This window comes from Chrysemys picta, chromosome 3 (genome assembly GCF_011386835.1).
Source record: "Chrysemys picta bellii isolate R12L10 chromosome 3, ASM1138683v2, whole genome shotgun sequence".
Taxonomy (NCBI): domain Eukaryota; kingdom Metazoa; phylum Chordata; order Testudines; family Emydidae; genus Chrysemys; species Chrysemys picta.
In genome coordinates this window covers 117,274,429-117,297,544 of record NC_088793.1, presented here as the reverse complement: position 1 = coordinate 117,297,544, position 23,116 = coordinate 117,274,429, and the positions used below count along the sequence as shown (strand labels likewise).

Here is a 23,116-nt window from a genome sequence, read left to right as displayed (position 1 = left end):
GACACTCTTCACATTCCAAGATGTGCTCAGTAATTTGTGGGATCTGAACCTTTGGCATCTATCAATAAATGGCCCAATACTGCAATTCTTACAACAGTAATCCTATGAGTAAGAAGTAATCCCATGAGTTTCAGGGTAGGGTTTATGGGTAGCCTTATATTTCCAACTACTTGAAACATTAACAAGCAATAAAATTTTGGGTATCCCTAGTAAAACTTTTTTGTAATAATGGAATAGTTATAATCAAGCCCCTTATATATTCCAAGAGAAAAATTCAATCACCGGACCAATGTCCAACAGCTAATCATTTATTTTTTTTAAATACTATGAAGGTCACAAGATTCCTCCCTCCCAATTCCCAGAGCTAGTAATGTGTTTATTTGACCCTACTGCTAACTTAAACTATATACTTCATATGCCTTTAATGGAAGGTAACTAAGGCACTCATTCAGCAAAGCATTTACGCCCTAATTACCTCAATAATAGCATAACTAGAATAACTTGTGTGATAAAATACAGTACTTTGATCAATTTAGAGAGTGATGGTAGGGTTACTTTGATTGGAAGGAAGGGGAGCAATGAAAAAATGATTAAGTATTTTGGAATCATTTACTTAGCGGATACATATTTTTAACATTGCTATCAATATGATAGCTGGGCTCAGTTCTCAATTTTCTAGATCATATTATACACCAAAATCTCACTTTCAACTGGGAAACTATATGCAGACACAAAGTCTGCTGCTTCCATGATGCACTCAAGTCTTACTAACCCAAGCCTGAATTAATAAATCTGTTTTCACTGACACTCCTTCACCAGTTAAGGACTTGTATACATTAAAAAATTTTGAACTGGTGTAGCTACATCAATATAACTACACTGTTGCAACCCCAATTCAGATGTGCTGCATCCAGATTAGGCAGTCTTGCATCTGTGTGACTTGCTCTAGTTTCATAAAGAGGTTACATTCCTCTGAGTAGCAGCATGTGGCAAATTTTATAAAGTTCACTGAAAAAATTGGTAAAACATCAGATACACGGTAGTGTTAACCCTCATTATATGTGTTATGCTGTAGACAGAGGTACAGGAAAAAATACATATAGAAGAAAAAAACCCAATATTGACAGAAGAACAAGTACAAAAGAAATGTTTAACTGAGATTACCTACAAATTTCTTCCAGTATAACTAAGTACATGAATATGATTTTATCTGATAGTAAAATGAGACAAAAAGTTGGAAAGTTAAATTAATCCCCCAGTTTTTTAAATTAATTCTGTAAATCATGAAAGTTAGCAAACCAATGACAACTGATATAATTGACATTATAAAAATTAAGTATGTATTTTAACTACTTTAAAAGCAAACTAAAGAAACCTTAAATTGCATAACAAATTAACATCTGTTTAATTAGAGCATAAATCAAACCTCCCCCCTTCGAATCTTTGGCACTATTGCCTCTAAAAGATGGTAAGAGTGGGATTTTCAGCTTAGTTACATGCCAACTTGTGTGTGTAGAGTACAAAAGGGTACAATTTTAAGGCAAATTAAATTTTATAGTCTACTGACCTCAAAATAACTACCGGTACTTTAAAAAACCTGAACAAGCCAGCCTATCATCACCTAAAAACCCAATTCAGAGCAGATTCTCTTTTATTGGAGGTCAGTTGTTTAAAAAGATGTTATGAGTTTTCTTCAATTTTTTAGAAGCTCTACTTGACATTTTCTTCATTGTAAAACTTCACGTCTAAACTTTAAAATGAATAACAAAACAATCTGTTATCTAGTGTCAAAAACACTGCATAATTTGTACAGAATATAGCTAAACCTATAAAAAATGAACACCCCTTTCTGGATCAAACTTCCTTTTTTCCTTTAGATAGAGGAGCAAATGGTTAAGACAATTCTGTCAACCAGGTATTTTCTCAGTTATTTTCTCAGCACCATTCAGTTCCCAGTAACAGGCTTCTATTATACTACTGGAGACGGAACAGAATGTAGTTATAGAATACTAAACAGAAAGATGCTGTTGACACTCCTGTTTGGTTAAACATTTTCATATTTTAAAGCAAAGCAAAAAATTTAAAACAGGATATGTTATAGATATTGAATCATCAAGAGATTGATTTAAAAACAGAAAGTTCATAAAGGCAAGGTGTGTCACTCTTCAATAATGGTTTGCTTAACACAAGTCTGAAAATAATCAACATGCACTAACTAGATTACATTTTGGTATATTCCTATTTGCATAAATCCAGAGAACTCCTGGTATATGTTTGAAAAAAGCAATTGATGTACAATTAAAAGAATCAACTATGACAATTTTAACCAGGAAAGCAAAAATCCTTGCCCATTATTATAGATATTAAAAAAAAATTCTAATGATGCACACTGCCTCATTTTAGAAATTGATCAGGTTTACTAAATGAAATACATTCATTTCTAGTTTTAATTATTATAGCATGGGAAAAAGGTTACTATCACTATTTGTTATTTCTAAATATGTTAATGGAAATGTGAATGTAGGAAATTTGGCATCTAATTTTTGCAGCTCTAAAGCTGCATGAGTGAAATATATGAGGCCCAGTGGAATTAGAATCCAGAAAACAAATTAAAATCTTTACAGACATTTGGAACCTCCGTATACTTTCAAAACTGATCATTTAAGGGGATAGATCAACTTACTGCAAAGTCTATCAAGAAGCATTATGTTGTGAATTTCCTCTACAGGCTATCTCAAAATCTTTGAAAGATACTTAAATGTGATGCCCAACCTGTGCATTATAGACTAAATTATGGGACCAATACTCTCATCAAATAGTACCTAACTTCACGAACAGAACCATTTGAATTAATAGGTTTTTTTGCAGATTTACTAGAGGATATCAGAATCTGGTCTTACACATTTAATTCGTCTAATAATGTTCCACAGCACATATAAAAGCTTAAAATAACTGCAGGTTAAGGCTTGCCGAAAATAGTGTCAGTATAGACATGACCTCACCATAACAAATCAAGGCCATGATCCTACCCTGTGACTGGCATGGGCATAGCAGTCTGCTCACACAGATCACAATGCAGGATGGAGGGACACAATGTCCAAACAGGTAACATTTTGCATGTCTGAACTGATATGAGTAAGGTTTTCAACTAAATGTGTATTAGTAAATTTTAAATCTTTCCTGTTTGTTAAAACTGTTTGACATCATTTTTTCAAACTATAAAGCATGCATATTTCTGTGTTATGTATGCAATTAAAAATATAAGCAGACTCATGCATCAGGTTCTTTAATTGTTGGAATGTGGCAAATATCTTCACTGTCAAAAACAGCTCAAAAGGCTAGAATATTCTCTTCTTGTAAGAGGATAACCTTTTTCTTGAGAACATTCAAAGACAAAATTTTTCAGTGACAAGATTAAACAGCTACAACTCGCTATCTTTAATTACTAATATATGATTCAGGCCCTTTCCCTGTTTCTGAATGCTTTTCTCTTGGGGCTATTTTTCTATGCTTAGGCACTACTAAAATTAGAAGGTCTGAAAAAAAGTTCTAGCTGGAAACATGATGCAGCTAAAGACTACTTTTCTGTACAATAAAGTTTTATTCTACACAAGAATCGAATAGCTGTTGGAAACTGTAATAGTACAGTGTACAACTACACTAAGTACAGTAGCCAATTTGTTAAAAAGACATTTACAGAACATATTAAAATATTAACAGTTATGCTCTTCATCTAATGAATATACACTGCAGAGTCTCAAAATGTTTTGCCTGACCCAACAAACATGCACAAGGAAATGGCAATGTGATCTAGTTTACAGCATTGCCAACTGAATTATTTAATCTCTCTCACCATGTGGTGATTTTCCTGCACCATCCTGTTGCAAACAATGAACATACTGCAAATCTCAATTTAAGAAAGACAAGGAAGATTAACTTTTCTATCTTGTTTTTTGTTTCATTGTGTAAAACACAATGGTGAAAGCAAAGCTATTGGAAATATTTGCATTTTGTTATGAACATTTGGAAAATCAATGAGAATAAGCTTTTTCATGTACAACTATTAACTTAAAAATGTCAAAACTCTATCAAACTGAAAAGAAAGGAAAGGAGTGACTTTAAAAAAATACTAGACAGCTATTTTATGTTCGGTCATCCTAGGTCATGCACGCCTGATTAGCAAATTATTGGCAGGCTGAGAGGCACAACACTGATCAAGTTCCTTGACCTGCACAATCTGCATCTGAAGGTATTTTTGCCCTAAACATTGTAAAACCCATCTGGAATCCAGTATATCAGCATGGTCCTGTTACATGCTATTGCTTATTTAGTGCATCTGAATCTCACTGCTTCCTAGTACTAAATATTATTACTACTTGCACTGTAGGTGCAAAATCATTCATATCCAAGCTTTTAAAAGCGATATTTTCATTTATGAAAGCAATTTTGGGGGCTTTTAAAATAAAAATCCTAATCACTGAGAAACAGAACCAGGTCACCACAAAAAAGGATCACATATAACTTCTCTGTAAGTCCAGCCAAACTCCCAAGTGACATCCTCACACTTCATATCCTTGGGGGAATTTTTTTTTAACACAATACAAACTACCGATAAATTAATATTCTTTAATAGTAAAGATCAACTCAGATTTCCCTGAATTAAATATTTTCCATTCTACAGAAGAAAGTATCATTATTGACTCTCAGAACTTACTTAGAGAGAAAATTCTCTCTTCAAAACTTAGTCAGAGGATGCTTTTGGACTCAGTGAATTTAACAACAGATTTTTTGGAAGGGGAGAGGAATAAATGTACTGCAAGTGGGACAAGCTGAAAATCTTTCATTACTGTATCATCAAATCTTCCACCTCTGGTTTAAAAAAAAAAAAAGATACACAAGAAGCAGAACAGGTGAAACAGAAAGGAGTAGTGCTACTGAATTACTTAGGAGGCCAATTCATCTCAACATTTTACTTAGAAGTTCTATTTCAGTATTAAGCCTCCAAAGCACAAAGCCCACTTCATTTCTATTCACACACAGATTTCTTTTTTTTTTTTATAAAGAAAAACCAACAACAGCTTTATACTTTTCATGCAACAATTCTGGACTTCAGAGATTCACTGCAAACAAATAACCACAAAGTACTTTAATGCTACCACTATCTATCCAGAACACCAAATATATTACAAAGTAAGACAAGGTAAACATTTGCTTCAATTTTGGCTTCATGCATATCTACATTTTTTAAAAAGTAAGCTAAAATCCTACTGTATATCTTTACAGTATATCATGTTCATTTCACCTTCTAAAAGTAATAAGAACAGTATCTAACTATGAGTGAGTAAATAAATGTAAATTTGATTTATTTAATCAAATTAATGTCTCGAAATATCTTGCAACCTTGAGAAGGTGAAAGACTTATTTTTATAACCTAATTTCATTTCAGTTTTATTAAACTGTCTTCATTATTCTGTGCGCACACACAGGCACGCACAGAAATAGCGATATCTACTTACAGTTTACACAAATATTTACATACATGTTATATACAAACTAATGTGACTGCATGATTTTCAATATAAAAGCATATGCTTCTTTCTAGCACATATAATTGTTGCGTTGGTCTTACAAGAGTAATATAAACCTTTTGCAACAACTAGCTAAAGCATATACCACAGCTGATCCAGGTTTTCATAGCTTGTAGGTTTAAAAAAAAAAAAAAAATACAATACCTAGAACACTGTTATCAAACAAATATGCTTTATTGGCATCTAAAAACAAAATGCACCCAACATTAAAATGTACTTTTATCATTTTTTTTTTAACCCACTGCAGTACGAGGAACAAATCACAGACACTTACTTTAGAGAAAACAGAGACTATAGTGTGGATTTTACGAAAGCACTTTTAATCTCTGTATTATGCTCCTTAAATGACCAGGGCTATTTCTTTTTCTCTCTTTCTTTTTTTTTTTTTTGGGTGTGTGTGTGCGCCAAATTTCAGGAACATAAAATATCACAGCTTTGTCTATGTTTAAAATTCTGCAGCAGCCTAAAAACATGGACAAGATACACCAGCACCTGCTTTCAAGTATAACAATTTCCACAGCCAACCTAATGGTAGTATCTAAAAAAATTCCATTTTCTTCCATAGGAAGTCTCTGTTTGACAAGCTGTTATTTATCATTGTGACATTAAAAGCAACTGGGGGCAAGTCTGTGTTTTATCAGAGAAATAAAAAATGTTTACCTACCATGTTCAAATTAAGAACAGTGTTCTATACAAGTCAGTTGTACAGTTATTTAAGTGAAAGATGAACATCAACATCAGATTAACTTAATTCTGGCAGACAAAAGTGAACTGCTAAGGTCCAGTCAGCCATTTATCTATTACAGAGAGATGACAACTTTACAAAAGGTATCTTTTACCTACTGAGTGATGATTATGTCCCCTCAGTTTCTGTGCTTTCTACCACTGGTTCACTTTCTATATCAGCTTCTGTGTCACTCTTCTCTTTGTTTATCTCACTTGAAGATGCTAGTTTTTCATAAAGTTCTGGATCATTCTGCACTTGCACATTTGGTGGCTGACTTTCTGTCTCTGTATTTTCACCATTTACCTGGGGTATATTATCAGCTTTGCGCTGTGAAGTGGCCCCTTCAAAATATTCAAAAACCCTTGGATGTGGAGGAGGGATCCAGTTGTTCTGCATTCTGTCTCTTCCAAACCTGTTTCCATTTATTTCTCTGCAAAAATTAAAATCTCTGTCATCCCTATCCCTCTGTCTTTCCCAGGGTCTTCTACGGTCATCAAAATCTCTGTGAGCATCTTGTTCAAATCCCCTGTTCCAGTTGGGACCACTTCTAGTATCAAATCTGTAATTTACATGCCGAAATCTCTCTCTATCTTCATGGAAGCTTTTAGGACCACCATAGATAGGGAAAACATTGTGTTCTCTTTCATCATAATCTCCTCTCTGTCCCCAGTGCTTTTCTGAATTGAAACCAAAATGCTCTCTTCGACCAATATTATCCACACCTGGTCTTCCAAAATTCTCTCTCATATCTATATGTGGTCTTGCAAAATGTTCTCTTCCATCTATTGGAGGTCTTCCAAGACCCTCTCTTGGATCTACTGGTGGCCGTCCAATAGAATCCCTGACATCGACTGGAGATGGTCTATTAAGAGTCTCTCTGTTTTCCACTGGTGGAAAGCGATAGTCTCGGTCTCCTTCTTGTTGAATGCTATCACCGCCAAGTGGTAACCTTTTTTCTGGATTAGAAATGCTATCAACATTTTGTCTTCCAGGTGTTCCAAAATGTCTCTCTGTTTGGTTAAAAAGATCTCCTGGAGGAGGAAAAGGACCTCTAGGTGGTGGATGAAGGGATGGGTCAAGGATTGTTGGAGGAGGGATATTACGCTGTGGTGGCATTCCAGGCTGTATTAATGGAAATCTTGGTCCAGGTGACTGGGGTATTAGTCCTGGACGGAGATCTAAGAGAGGCATTCCGGGCATCCTTTGACTACTAATATTTAAATGGGGTATGTTTTGAATCCCTGCTGGATGCTGCATCCCCAGAAGTCCAGAACTACTTGAGACATTGGGTGGTGGCACTATTAGAAGCCCAGAGCTGCTTGAGACATTGGGTGGTGGCACTCCCGCCAAAAGTCCAGAGCTGCTTGAGACGTTTGGTGGCGGCACTCCCGCCAAAAGTCCAGAGCTGCTTGAGACGTTCGGTGGCGGCACTCCCGCCATAAGTCCAGAGCTGCTTGAGACGTTCGGTGGCGGCACTCCCGCCATAAGTCCAGAGCTGCTTGAGACGTTCGGTGGCGGCACTCCCGCCAAAAGTCCGCAGCTGCTTGAGACATTCGGTGGCGGCACTCCCACCAAAAGTCCAGAGCTGCTTGAGACACCAGGTGGCTGCACTCCTCCCGCAAGTGCAGAGCTGCTTGAGACACCGGGTGGGTGCACTCCTCCCACAAGTGCGGAGCTGCTTGAGACACTGGGTGGCTGCATTCCTCCCGCAAGTGTGGAGCTGCTTGAGACACCGGGTGGCTGCACTCCTCCTGCACGTCCGGAGCTGCTTGAGACACCAGGTGGCTGCACTCCTCCCACACGTCCGGAGCTGCTTGAGACACCGGGTGGCTGCACTCCACCCGCAAGTCCGGAGCTGCTTGAGACATCATTTTGAACTGAAATACAATAAAAATATTTAGTAGACTGAAAAAGTCAACATAACATTAAACAGTTTGGAATACAAATAATAATTTAATCCATTATTTCAGTTAATACATACATAGTTGGAATATTTACTTATTTAAATATTTGTAATTGTTTTGAGTTATGAACACAGATTTTTTTTTTAGTCACAATGGTGAAGACTGGGCATTAAGTCATGGAAACCGATGTCTTTATATAGTAAAGAGTGAGCAGAAGCTTTTAAAGGGCAGGGAAAACTACATGCTCACCAAGCCTACACACGTAAAAACGTGAACGTATTTGAATGAATGCTTAAAACTATATATTAAACTTAACTACCAGTTCTTGTCCCATTCCACTTTCAGAAAAATTTAAAGGATATATTTTAAAATACTCTTAACTGGCCCAGCTTTACTTCTCTAGCCTATATGCACACAGATGTGTGAGAGAAATTTCTTTTCCACTGAGGACATGACCTACTGGAAAAGAGTGATCAAGAGATGCTAAAAAAGCTCATTATCAGCACTCTGTCACAGATTAAATCCCAAATCCAAGACCATATTTAACCCAAAACATCCTACATTAGGATGAGTTAACACAATACATATAGGCTAATTTAAAAACTTGTATATATAAAGTCAATTTATAAGCGGCAAAATATGTAGGATACAGACATTTCTTACCAGATCTGTTGTTTTCACTGGAAGAAATCTGAACGTCTGTAAGATGTGATCCTTTTTCTTCTGACTCTGGTTTGTTGCTTGGAAGAGGGTTAAAAACACTTCCCGCTGATAATGTTGGAGTGGCTAGACTGCTAGAAACAGTGCCAACTGGTAAAACAAGACTACCAAAAGGAACATCTTTCATTGTCTCTTGAGTAATGGATAGAGGAGGCTGCACTAGAGCTGTAGGGGAAAAAACACAAAACAAAACAAAAAAATCTCAGTATTTCTTGCCAATTCAGTTTGGCAGATGCTTTATTGTTAGAGCATATCATCAAATATGTTCACCAAAAACAACGATATTGTTCACTTCGGAATAAATTGTTTTTCAAAAAACATTTGTGATCCTTATAGGCTTCCCAATGCTTCACTCTTAAGTAGTAGATTATAAATAAATACAGAAGCAAACAACACTGGTTTCAACAGGCTTTAATATTCGAACAACTGAATGTAGCCGACTTGAAAAGATTGAATAATGAAAATAATAAATCATAAATAACGAATTCAATGATTGAAAGAAAAATACAGAAATAATTTGCTTAATGAGTATTATTTGATCACCTATACAACTATCGATTAAACAATGTATGTATGAATAATAAATAATTAATTTGCAAATAATTTCTTCAATGACTCCTGGGAAAATATTAAATATACTGTTTGTGAATATTATTAGACCAACTAAATTATGTACTACGAACTTGTTCTCAATACAAAGGTGAAAACAGCATATGAATACCCCATAGAACACGGTATCTACCACAATTTGTATACTATTAAGTAAGAACAGGGTAGATAAAAATCAATGATTTTTATTTTTAAATTTAATTTAATTTAAATTTACTTAAATACAGGGTGGTTTTTTTTTAAATAAACCTATTTAAAATTGCATTTGAAATCATGACAATCTATGTTGAGGCCTAAACTTACCGTACTCTATCAAAATCATTCAAGTAAATTAAAACAATAATACTGAACAGTACATGTTTGCTGCTGAAAGTTAAAGAAAGTTGAACCACTGAATTTATGAGAAGTCACTACTGGCTATGCACCTGGAACCACAGTTTGCTGAAGTGCTACACCAGCTTTTGATGGCAGTATCCTCCTCTGCAGATGCAGAGAGAATATTTTCTTCATTTCAGTTTATTCCACTAGTTCAATTCAATGACTAGTTCATTCAAACTTAAGAAACCAACTGGGAGTTGAAAATGCAGGAAAGCTTGTTTTCTTCTTCCAATCTATAAATAAAAACTAAGTGTGAGAGGATGAGATCTACTTGTTCTATAATTCTGAAGTACAATGGTGACCAGAAACAATCAGTTCAATTCACTAACTAGAGATAATACTTTGTTTAATAAATCAGCTCGTCTTAAATGCAAAACATGTTCTGATATATTTTGTGATAAAGTTTTTTTTCTTATGTACCCAGCATATTTTAGATGACTTTATTTAATAAAAAAATGATTTTAAAATATTGGTTTTGTACATTTTTAACTGAATTCCAATTTCCAAATAGAGCATGACACAAATCACAAGTAAAAAATTACTTTAGTAAGTAAGAAATGCATCAGTTACCATTTTCTAACATCATAAAAAAATGTAAAAATTAAGAATCTAAAGAAATGCAAATTAAGCTATATAATTGCTTAAATAAATGTGTATTGATCTAGTGTATCTCCTGGTTAACAAAAAGAGCCAAATTTAATGTAAAGGCTATATTTAGTTGCAAATCAACATGTTTTAATGGTTATCAACCAATGAGAATCAACTTTTCTTTAAGAAAGTAACTAAAAAGTACAAATGCAAAACAAGATTAAAATTGATTATTATTTAAATCAAAGGTTTCAGAGTAGCAGCCGTGTTAGTCTGTATCCGCAAAAAGAACAGGAGTACTTGTGGCACCTTAGAGACTAACAAATTTATTAGAGCATAAGCTTTCGTGGACTACAGCCCACTTCTTCCGATGCATATAGAGTGGAATAAATATTGAGGAGATATATATACACACATACAGAGAGCATAAACAGGTGGGAGTTGTCTTACCAACTCTGAGAGGCTTGTAAGTATTCTCACACTTCTTATCAAACTGTACTGGGCTATCTTGATTATCACTACAAAAGTTTTTTTTCTCTTACTTAATTGGCCTCTCAGAGTTGGTAAGACAACTCCCACCTGTTTATGCTCTCTGTATGTGTGTATATATATCTTCTCAATATTTATTCCACTCTATATGCATCGGAAGAAGTGGGCTGTAGTCCACGAAAGCTTATGCTCTAATAAATTTGTTAGTCTCTAAGGTGCCACACGTATTCCTGTTCTTTTTATTTAAATCAAAGTTTCCTGCTTGCTGATTTATATCAATCCACCTGGAGTAAGAATTAGTACATCAAACAGCTAGACTTTCATTAACACAAAATTAGTATTCTTTTAAAAAAACAAAACAAAACAAACAAAAAAGACAAACCAACTCACATGTTGGGACTACTTGTGGAACAACAGGTGGTGGAACAACAGGCGGTGGGACTGGTGGAACCGGGGGAGGCATAAAACCTATATGAACAATCAGAAATAATTTAATAATATGGCCAACTCTAATAAAACCTCAGTAATAAAAATAGTTAAACCTCACTAATCTGCACTAATCAGAAGAAGAATGTCCCACTGCAAACTGGCAAGTCAGCGGTGTAGGAAGAGAATCAGCAATGGTTACTGCTTTCCAGAGAGCTCCAACTTTAACACAGAGGATGTATATGTACCTCTTTAAGTAGTCATTTATACCAGCAATACTCAAAGGAACAATTACAGTTTCACCTAATAGTCAAATTTTCCAGTTGAAGAAAAATGGTAAAATGAAACAAAAAAACAAAGAGTTTGATTTTTAAAACTAGATTGAAAATGTGAAGAATTAACTAAGGCTTCTGTCCTGAATCTCTGAGTCAGAAATAATCCTAGCACATAACATATGAAATAATCCTAGCACATAACATATGTTTAAGATACTCAGTTAGCATGGATATACTTATTATACAATCCATTAAAATGGTAACTTACCAGGAGGTGGTTGTGAAGGGTTGAAACTTGCCCGCAAGAAGGGAGGTGGTGGAATTGAACTATACCCAGGAGGTGGGACAGACATTGTGACAGGAAATGATGGTGGAACTAAACTAACAGCAGGCACAGCTGGAGCTACCGGAATCTTTTTTTGGTGGGAAGGAAAAACAAAACAAAAACTTCAATTTTTACATTATTCAATGACTTTGAAAAAGGAATAAAATGATTTGATTGCAATTATTGTTAACTGAAAGCAGTAATTATAATCAAGGTTCTACTTATGCTGTGGAAAGCATGATGAATTACATGGCACTTTGGGGTAGTACACTGGAAATTCTGCAGCAACTGCAGGTAAATAAAAAATGGAGGGTTTTATAAATTTAATATGGAAAATAATGTATTCACGGTAAGGCATTATTTGTGTTTTAACTAAAATCTTAAATTTAAATTTTATATTATACCTAATTTCTCTAGTATCCTAATTTTATATCAAAAATTATATTGTATTATAGAAGTTGCCAGATAAAGCTGGGATGAAGGCAGTTTTCCTCTGAAAGGTGACTAAAAATAGCATAATAGCACTAAAGTTTATTGTGTTTTGATTTTCATATCAAATTTGTCCCATTTACAAATAAAATTGTTTTTCTAACTGCTATCCCTGCAAATTCACCTCAGTAACTGAAAGTCAAGCTAACTGGTTGCATCTAACACTATCTGCAAAAGTTTCTGTATGTCTAAATTCTGTCCCAATTATATTGGTAGAACCCTGCAAACATAGCTAAATGCAGAATTTGGCCCTAAAATTAGTACTAAGGCCCCAGGCCTCACTACAGGTCAGCAATAATATCGAAGACATTTGAATGCACACTGGGAGAATGCTATGTATCCTTTCTTATTCTCTTTTAAAGAAACAGTATCAAAATACATATTTATATATTGTACTTAATTCAGGAACTAGAGCTTTGATAACTTGTAGGAAAGGAAGACAGCGGGGAAAGGACAGAGAGGGAAGGGAGAAAAGAAAGAATAGGTGATAGGTTGTGCGGAGAAGGAAGGATTTAAAAGGAGTTTCATTATTTTTTTCTCATGCTGTGTCTTTCAGCAATTGAGAGCCTATTTTGGTTTTTGTTTTATAACTCCATCACCTTTCATTTAAAAATTAAAGTATTTAAATATTTCAGTAGAATAATGGTAAGTTGACAGTGCTTCAAAAAAGAAAATGATTTAGTGGGCTAATAAAGAGATTACTCATCCTGTGCAGGTACTGTGGTTCTTTAAAATGTGTCCCCCTATGGGTGCTCCACTCTAGGCGCGCTGCGCCCAATATGCCTCAGATCAGAGATTTTAGGTTGCTGTGTCCATTTGGCCCGCTCGTGAGTCCCCCACAGCCTTGTGCCCTGCACTAAGGCTATACAGAGCTGCATGGGCAAACCGCCCTCAGTTCCTTCTCCACCACAGAGAATGCAGTAAAGAACTCTGAAGCAGAGGGGAGGAGGGTGGATAGTTGAGCACCCAAAGGGGAACACATGTTGAAGAACCACACAGTTACTGCACAGGTTGAGTAACCTCTTCTTCTGCGAGTAGTGTGCCTATAGAGGCTCCACTCTAAGTGATTATCGAATAGTAACCTCTACGGAGGAGTGGGGTCTAGGAGAAAAGTCTAAGATTGAAGATAAAACAGTAGACCCAAATATAGCATCAGAAGCTGAAGTATGAGTGACTGCATAGTGTTCAGAAATGTATGAATAGGCTCCCAAATCACGGCTCTACATATTTCCACGACGGGAACATTCTTAAAGCCTACTGAAGTGGAGAGGGATCTCATGGGAGTGAGTTAGTACTCTACAGGGAGGCTGAACATCATGAGACTGATAGCAGTAGGTAATGCAGCCAGATATCCATCTAGAGAATCTCTGCTTGGAAATTGGAGATCCCTTAGTTCTGTCCACAATGGAGAGAAATAATCTGGGAGATTTCCTAAAGGGCTTAGTCCTGTCTCAGTAAAAGGCTAATGCTCTCCAGACCTCGTGTGTATGTAGTGTCACATATCCTTTATCCTGGTGTGGTTTAGGGAAGAAAACTGAAAGATGTATAGGTTGATTTATGTGGAAGTACGAAGATACGTTTGGCAGGAACTTGGAATGCAGTCGCAGTGTGGCCTTAGTCTTAAAGAAGACTGAAGTATGCCATCAGCGCACCCCTATCTCACTCACTGTTCGAGCAATGGCTACTAGAAATGCAGTGTTCATAGACAAGTACTGAAAGGAGCAGATGTCCATAGGTTCAAAGGGAGGCCTCGTATGACATCTGAGTACAAAGCTGAGGTTCCATGCCAGCATAGGGCATCTGATTTGTGGGAAGAGGTAGTCCAGTCCTTTGAGAAACCTCCTTGTTGTAGGATGAGCAAAGATGGAAAAACCCTGTACCATATGATGGAAAGCCGTAATAACTGCTAAATGCACTTTTATGGAGCTTAAAGATAACCCTGTCACTTTTAGCTCTAAAATGTAATCTAGTACAAATGATAATGGAGAGGATTTAGGTGAAAGATGTTTTAGGTCACACCAGTCTTTGAATCTCATCCACTTTTTGGCATGTTTGCCACAAGTACATTGTTTGCTGCTATGTAACACCACACTCTTTTTCGTCCTCAGAATAGGTTGTTTCTAACCCTGCAAGCCATCTATCAGCCATGCCTTGAGCCAAAGAACCCTGAGTTTGGGGTGATCGATTTGACTGGCATCCTGAGAGAACAGATGGTCTGGACAGCGATCAGTTGACAAAGAGCCAACTGAGTGAGGTAAGGAAACCATGTTTGTCTCGGCCACCTCAGAACTACAAGAATAACTTTGCTTTGGTTTTCCTTATCCTGCATAGCACCTTGGATATCAAAGGAGTTGGGATAAATGCATACAGAAGGTCTGGACTCCACCAAAGGAGAGCAGCATCTCAGGGTTTGCTGTTTTTTTTTAAAAACTACTGGAGACGTGGAGAATAGTTTTCTTTAACTGTGTTTGCTTGGCAAATAAACAGTTCTGAGCCACCCCAGGAGGCAGCACATGTGTAGTCTCACAATTGTTGAGGTATGGGAAAAATCAAAGTTCCTTGTCTGTGAAGATGACCTGCTACGACCCAAAAAGAACTTTTGAGAACACTCGGGGTGCAAAGAAAAGACTAAACAGAAGCACTGGTGTATTGAAAGTCTCTTGACACAGAGTGAAGCATAAGAACCTTCTGTGGGAGGAGTGGATTGCTATAGGGAAGTAAATGTCTTGAAAGTCGAGGACCTAGAACCAATCCCCTTGGTCCAATGATGGAATTATTGCTGCAAGAGTTACCATTTTGAACCTCTGAATCTTTATGAATCTGTTGAGTAAACTTAGATCTAGAATAGGTCTCCAACGGCTGTTCTTTTTTTGGAATCAGGAGATGCCTGGAATAAAATCCCATCCCTGTGTTGCATGGGAACTGGTTCTATAGCACCCAGATTCAGAAGACAGTCGATTTCCTGTCGCAAAACGTGCTCATGAGAGGGATTCATGAAGGTGGGATGGGGGTTGGGGGAAGGGAGGTAAAGTGGATGGAGACATGATCTCCAACACCCACTTATCCATAGTGGTATGTTCCCAATTCTGATGGAAATGAGAAAGGCAATCGCTGAAGTGAGGGAGACATGCAGATTGTTGCAGCAGTAAGAGTGGAGATGGTAACTCAGCACCTTGACCCGCACATCAAAACTGATTTTTGAAGTTGTGGGTTGTGAGGTCAATGCCCGAGAAGTAGCTAGTCTCTTCTACTGAAACTGCGGTCTCTTATGCTGGGGTTTGTAATATCTCTAGGAGGTGGGAAACTAGGTGGGACGAGATCTCTGTGCTGTCTGGGACATACTGAACTTTCTTTTTTGTGCAGAGGCATAAATTCCCTGACAGTGCAAAGTGGCTCTAGCATCTTTTAAGGCATGCAGAGATTTAGCATTTTTTTCCACAAACAACTTTGATCCATCAAAAGGAAGGTCCTCAATTGTATTTTCAACTTCCCTCTGAAAACCAGCATCCAGAGAGACCTGGGAGAACTGGGCATAACCTCCCTGGGTTTAAGTTTTTTGAGGGGGAGAAACAAAGAAAAATAGATAAAGGTAGATAACAGTCCTTATCCTAAAAGTATAAAGTCAAGGTTTTGGGTTTTATTTTTTAAAAAAAAAGATTATTTGTTTGAAATCTATAAAATTACTACAGTTAACTCACACAAAGGAAACTCTAAGAACTAAAACTAACTAATAAGAACAAGAGAAAAATACAGGTGAGGTAACCTCTATTTGGATGCTGCTGAGGCGGTTGAGAACGAACTAAGGCTATATAGCCTCAGTGCACCGCATGAGGCTGCAGGGGGTGCATGTCCAGGCTGAAAAGACATGGCTACCTAAAATCTCTGATCTGAGGCACGTGGGGCGCAAGTGCACCTAGAATGAGCACCCATAGGGGACACTACTCAAAGAAAAACTTGGCTCTCAGGCCTGAATTTACTAGCTGAAAATATAATTACCTCAAAACAGGAAGAGTGTTGCTCAAGTATGTCTGCTTTCTTGATTCAATGAGAAATGTAAAACAATAGTAAGGAAGGTAGAAATGTATTAGAAGTACAAAAGAATACAATATAGCGCGAGATAGTTGAAATAAGAAACTAAGCATAATTCTTGTGATAGAAAATGGAAGACAAAATACAAATTGTGTTAAAAGGGCATTAGTCATGGAAATAGACTAAAAAAGTTAATCTTCATTCTGACAGGTTTCAGAGTAGCAGCCGTGTTAGTCTGTATCCACAAAAAGAACAAGAGTACTTGTGGCACCTTAGAGACTAACAAATTTATTAGAGCATAAGCTTTCGTGGACTGCAGCCCACTTCTTCGGATGCAGTGGAACATATATTGAGGAGATATATATACACACATACAGAGAGCATGAACAGGTGGGAGCTGTCTTACCAACTCTGAGAGGCCAATTAAGTAAGAGAAAAAACTTTTGAAGTGATAATCAAGATAGCCCAGTACAGACAGTTTGATAAGAAGTGTGAGAATACTTACAAGGGGAGATAGATTCAATGTTTGTAATGGCTCAGCCATTCCCAGTCCTTATTCAATCCTGAGTTGATTGTATCTAGTTTGCATGTCAATTCCAGCTCAGCGGTCTCTCGTTGGAGTCTGTTTTTGAAGTTTTTCTGTTGTAAGATAGCCACCCGCAGGTCTGTTATTGAATGGCCAGACAGGTTAAAGTGTTCTCCCACTGGTTTTTGAGTATTAGGATTCCTGATGTCAGATTTGTGTCCATTAATTCTTCTGCGTAGAGACTGTTCGGTTTGGTCGATGTACATGGCAGAGGGGCATTGCTGGTACATGATGGCATATCACATTGGTAGATGTGCAGGTGAACGAGCCCCTGATGAGCCATTACAAACATTGAATCTATCTCTCCTTGTAAGTATTCTCACACTTCTTATCAAACTGTCTGTACTGGGCTATCTTGATTATCACTTCAAAAGTTTTTTTCTCTTACTTAATTGGCCTCTCAGAGTTGGTAAGACAACTCCCACCTGTTCATGCTCTCTGTATGTGTGTATATATATCTCCTCAATATATGTTCCACTCTATATGCATCCGAAGAAGTGGGCTGCAGTCCACGAAAGCTTATGCTCTAATACATTTGTTATTCTCTAAGGTGCCACAAGTACTCTTAATCTTCATTCTGAGGCCCCAACAAACTACTTTAACATTAAAAAAATTATTAATGACAAAAGTTCAGTTCTCCGGAGCTAATGTAAATTAGCAATCTTGCATCAATGCAAGAAAAAAAATCAGCAACAGGTTTAAAATTTACCTTTCTGTGGTATTATAAGCAAAACTTAGTAAAAATAATTTAATCACTACATAATTTTGACTGTGAGCATTGTAAGAAATTCTTGACCCACATCTTTGGTATTGCACACACCTGAAAGACTAAAAAAGTTACAATACAGTACCTCCAGCTTTCAAAAAAAGAAACAACAAACCTTACTCAGCTGTTTATTAAGGCAGAGAAAATCCTTTGTAGAGGTAGAGTAATTCAAACTACATTAAGGCTTAGATTGTCCCTACCAAGCTCCATTTAGCAAAAATGTTCAACAAGATCCTAAATCAATGTGAAGGCTGCCCAAAAGTGCAGGGAAAAAATAACTTTAATTTATTCTCAGATTAATATGAAAGAAAGGGGAAACAAATGTAAAAAGGAACTAAGGCCAAACAGAAGTGGTCCAGGCAAAAAGGAGTCACTGTGCTAGTGACTCCTACAAAAGGATGCTTTAGTAGCTCACACATTTCAATCTTCTTATAAACAATTGATTGCCATTTCAGTTTTATAACATTTGCTCTATCACCAACATTTAAGCCTGGATTCAGCAAAACAGACATGATATTAGAGTCAAGCAGAAGTTTAAGAGCTTTGCTGAGTAAGAACATTAGTTTGCTTATTTTAAAGATAAAATAAAATATAAATCCTCCTTGTTCTATATTTTCTATATTTATCTATGCTATTTATTCTAACTTTAGCATTTGAACGTATCCATATTAACTACAAGTTAAATCTCTCTACAGAAGCCACCCAAAATTTGAAAACTGGGGGTACAAACATGCTCAATACTAACCTGTAGCATAGTTACAGATTGAGTATAAGCTTCCGTCTGTGTTGTAACAGCTGTATTCTTATCGACAGTTGTACTCTGAGTAGTTTGGATATTTTCTTTAACAGCCTCTGAGCTCCTCACAGTTTCCCATTCTAAATAAAAAAAATGTTTTTATTTATTTTGTAGAAAATGAGTTAAATGTTCTATTTCCATTTCCACATTTAAAAAAACCACCATCAACTTGAAAAATCACATTTTGGTCAGAGCGTACTGTAACTGAAAGAAGCTGGGGGGTGAAAAACAAAATAAATAAAATTATATAGATATAGACACACAGAGTTCCTCTCTTAGAAGAAAGACCATCAAACATCAGCAGGAGAACACAAAAATCCCTTAACTTTTTTTTTTTTAAGTGAATGGAGAAGGAAAAACTAAAATTCTAGGTATACAATTTAAATGTTACTATATCAGAAGCTGATTTTTTTTAAATGTCGATGAATGTCACTTTATAAATGATTCATGACATGTAAAGAATATAGCAACCCCTTATGTATTGTCATTTATATTTACAACACGTCTATATTACTGAGTGACTAGTCTGACACATGATCACATAGGGTACTTAACAACAAAAAAACCCACCTCCACCAGCCCAAGGGAAAACGAAGTTGGCATTCTAAACGCAAGGTATTGGATTTAATTTTCAATATTGATTCAAATTTAAATTTTGCTACCAGAATTAAAAAGATTGGCATTTAGATACTCAAACATCCCTTGTCAATATCTAAGGCTATGTCTACACAGCCCCACAATTTGGATTATGGGTGTGAACTGCAACTCTCCTGTGTGGATGGTGCTGGTATGAACTAAAAGGTACCTAGTTCACATTACATGAACTAGATGCCTTTTAGTTGGCTCCTGCAGCGTGCACACAGGGGAGAAGTGTGCAATTCACACTCCCACAATCTGAACTGTGGGACCGTGTAGACAAGCCCTGTGATACAAAACAGATTATAAACCAATCTATGGAGGTTGGAAAGAGGAAGCTCAGTAACACTGACAGTCTCAACAGAAAGTTTTAAACAATAAAGGAATATCCAGATCAGTCTCTTCCATCATTTTACTTTTACATACAACAATCTAAAGACTTGATTTTTCAAAAGGAGTCACAACCAGATCACAGATTTTGCATGCACTAATATTTACACATGTACTTAATGACTGAACATAGAAAATCAGAAGCCACTTTTAAAAATATTAATATTGATTGTCTCGCTTCACTCCATTGGTCTGAATGTTGACATAGTATTATCATGTTGACTTGCAGTGTTATCATCAGATGTTGACTCAAACACACGATAGAGGCAATCCAAATTTCTGGATTTCAGACCTCATTGTCATCTGAACTTTACACGGGAAACTAATACTAACAAATGCAAAAAAGAACACATACACCAAAAATACTCAACTTCTGAAAATTAATTTAAGAAATAAAGAAAAGAAACATAATTTTTACTTAATAAAAGCTACACATAAGTATCAATACCTGTATTTACAGTCTCCTGGTCGATCATGCCTCCTTCAGCAAAGCCATCCAAATCATCCAATTTTACTTTTTCCCAAGGTATATATGAAACTCCAAGATCCACATCCCAAAATTGCTTGTACTCTGTTTTCACACCTTTATTTAAAGCCCAAGCAATCTGAAAATAAAACCCAATCAGATGATGTAGCTGAATTAAAACACTTTAGTTATCCACTTCATCTCCCTGTCAGTGCAGGATTGATCTTCACTGTACATTTACTGTATGTACCAAGCAATAGGGCATGTACTCAGCATCTAATAGCAGCAGTCACTTGGAAGAGCTTTTGGCTCTTTGGTTACAATGAACTATAAGAAGTGTTTCAGAGTAGCAGCCGTGTTAGTCTGTATCCGCAAAAAGAACAGGAGTCCTTGTGGCACCTTAGAGACTAACAAATTTATTTGAGCATAAGCTTTTGTGGGCTGAAATGGGCTGTAGCCCACAAAAGCTTATGCTCAAATAAATTTGTTAGTCTCTAAGGTGCCACAAGGACTCCTGTTCTTTTTATAAGAAGTGTGTTAAATATTATTTCTAATTTACAGATGGGGAAATGGCACCACAGAGCTGAAAAGACTTACCCAAGGATCTCGGAGTAAACTAGTGACAGACACCTCAAACAACTCAAACACTTAAGCACATGCTTAACTTTCAACACACAGTCCTCAGTGAAGTCAATGGGACTACACACGAGCTTGAAGTTAAGTTTGTGTTTAAGTACTCTGCATAGTAAGGAACAGAACCCAGGTCTCCTGACAACCAGTCCTTGTGTGTTCAAACTTTCCAAGTATTCCCTAAACAGCAGGTGTATCATTTTATTTTTAAGGTCCTTCCTCACTTCCTGCCCAAATACACATTTTATAAGAAAATTTCCCACTCTACCTCTTACAAACAGAAGTTATTTTGCCTCCTTCTCATGCTCTATATTGCACACCTTGATCAGACGCATAGTATAGAAAATTCATTATTTTTCAAAGGACACAATTAAACCATCATAATAAAAATTCTGCTGTATTTTAAGTTGGGCTATGTTACTGAACAAAATATGGCTTACCTTAATAATTTTAGATCCAATTTTGTAGGATCCAGAACTAAGTTTCTGAAGAGCACGATATGCATCTTGTCTGTGAACCATGCAGACATATGCACAACCTCTTGGAGGAATCATCTATGAAAAAGAGATATATCTCACTATTATGGCAACTAACACTTGCTTAGACAATGTCTTAATGAGTCCGTGAATTCTAACTTTTTGTAAAACACTAAAGTTAACATTTGTGAAAACTAATGTAATGGGTGATAGCTCTGTACTTTAAGAAGTCCAGGAGCAGTAGAACTGTCATGAACAAGTATTTGTAGCACAGTTGCAAGTTACTTCTCATAAAAAAAGTGGAATTCACAGCATTTCTGAGGAATGCAAATAGATGTTAGACATTGTATTTACAATTTAAAGTGACACATATGAAAAATAGGCAACACCTTTCATTAATCTTGATAACAGCCCTCTTCACATTTATTCAACTGCAGAATGATGGATAAATATAAAAACTACTTTAATGCAATGTTAAGGTGGCAAAAGAGTAAAAAAAGGCAAATATTAATGGGGCCAACTCCTTTGTCCTGGCTGCAATTCCCTTGGCACAGCTCTGGTGGTGAGGAATAAAGGAGTGAATTGCTCCTAACCTGGTGATGGCTGGGAGCCAGTTCTGCCAAATGCAAGTGAGAGAAGACCCCATAATGCAGCATTTCTCAAAGGGGATTGAAAGAGCAGAAGCCGCTGGCCAGGCGTCCAGGCCTGAAGGAAGCGCTGCCACCAACAGCAGCACAGAAGTATGGGTGGCATGGTATGGGGGAGGGGGTGCGGGGTTGCTGGTGTTGTCACAGTGTGAAATATTTTCAAAGGGGGTCCCAGCAAAAAGAGTTTGAGAACCCCTGAGATAATGGTTCCAAAGGACCATTGTGTCAACTGAGGATCACAGTAGCAAAACACACCCACTCATCTGGGCTCTGAAGCTTTTGGGTCAGCCAGCTAGGGATTCCTCTATGCCAAGGAATCTTCACATGGCTTGTTAAACCAGCTATACAGTCCATTGCAATCCAAAAGTATGACAAAGGGGTCTTAGCAGCAGCCAGGATCTAGCCCAAAGTTCCTCGAGTATTAACTTGACTAAATTCAATGGTATATTTTCTATTCTTAGTCCCTCATGTTAAATGTACACTACAAAATACAGAGGGGATTAGGCACATAAACATGTTAAGATTGTAGTAACTGTAATTTTCCATTACTTGACTTCCGTTTTAACTGTAAAGCCTTAATAGTGCATTTTGTTTTTAGTTTCCTTAATAAACAAACACACAAACAATACCCCCAAAACCTGTGCTTAATGTTAGTATTTATATGGTCTCAATTAGGTTTTGTAGTTCACATCAAAATTAACTGACTAGGATTTGCGTGTGCGCGCGCTCGTGCAAACACACTGGTAAAATAACTATTAACCACCTTGGAAAATGTCCCAGCAGCAGTTGCCTGAAAAACAGCATTCCTGCATTTCTCAAGATGGGAGACAAAGTCTGAACAGTTCTCTCACTCACTCTTGTATGCTCACTGAGCATGTTCAAAAGTGATTTTTCGATAGTTTATTAATTATTTACCCTAATCCAAAGAAAAGCCCTACTCATTAACCATTATTTACAATACAAACATGGACATCTGTAAATTTCATTTTGTGCTATAATCAATGTTTCAAAAGTGTGGTTAATTTATTTTTTAAAATGGCAACAGTACTGTTATATACTCAAATTCAAACAACTGAATTAAATTTCCTTAAGATTTCCTTACAATTATTTTTCCCCATAGAGGCTAAGCACAGAAGTTTATAGTAAAAAACAAAAACATTTTAGACTTCTGAGCAT

The 23,116-nt window shown here is 36.6% G+C and overlaps 1 protein-coding gene across 25 annotated transcripts in view; it reads right to left on the bottom strand.

The window, feature by feature from the left end:
* SCAF8 (SR-related CTD associated factor 8) overlaps positions 1–23,116 on the bottom strand; it is a 142,535-nt gene that overhangs the window by 48,374 nt on the left and 71,045 nt on the right. For 8 of the 25 annotated variants that reach the window (XM_065588859.1, XM_042848263.2, XM_042848267.2 and 5 more), the window contains 8 exons: positions 21,258–21,371; positions 20,170–20,326; positions 18,645–18,775; positions 16,515–16,553; positions 11,973–12,117; positions 11,394–11,471; positions 8,874–9,104; positions 5,132–8,192 (listed from right to left, as the gene is read on the bottom strand). In XM_065588859.1, the coding sequence (XP_065444931.1) occupies positions 6,442–8,192; positions 8,874–9,104; positions 11,394–11,471; positions 11,973–12,117; positions 16,515–16,553; positions 18,645–18,775; positions 20,170–20,326; positions 21,258–21,371 (2,646 nt within the window). In that variant the 3' untranslated portion in view covers positions 5,132–6,441. Of the gene's footprint in view, positions 1–5,131; positions 8,193–8,873; positions 9,105–11,393; positions 11,472–11,972; positions 12,118–16,514; positions 16,554–18,644; positions 18,776–20,169; positions 20,327–21,257; positions 21,372–23,116 lie in introns of those variants that run through there. The other 17 variants (XM_065588854.1, XM_065588856.1, XM_065588858.1 and 14 more) reach the window with 8 other exon arrangements.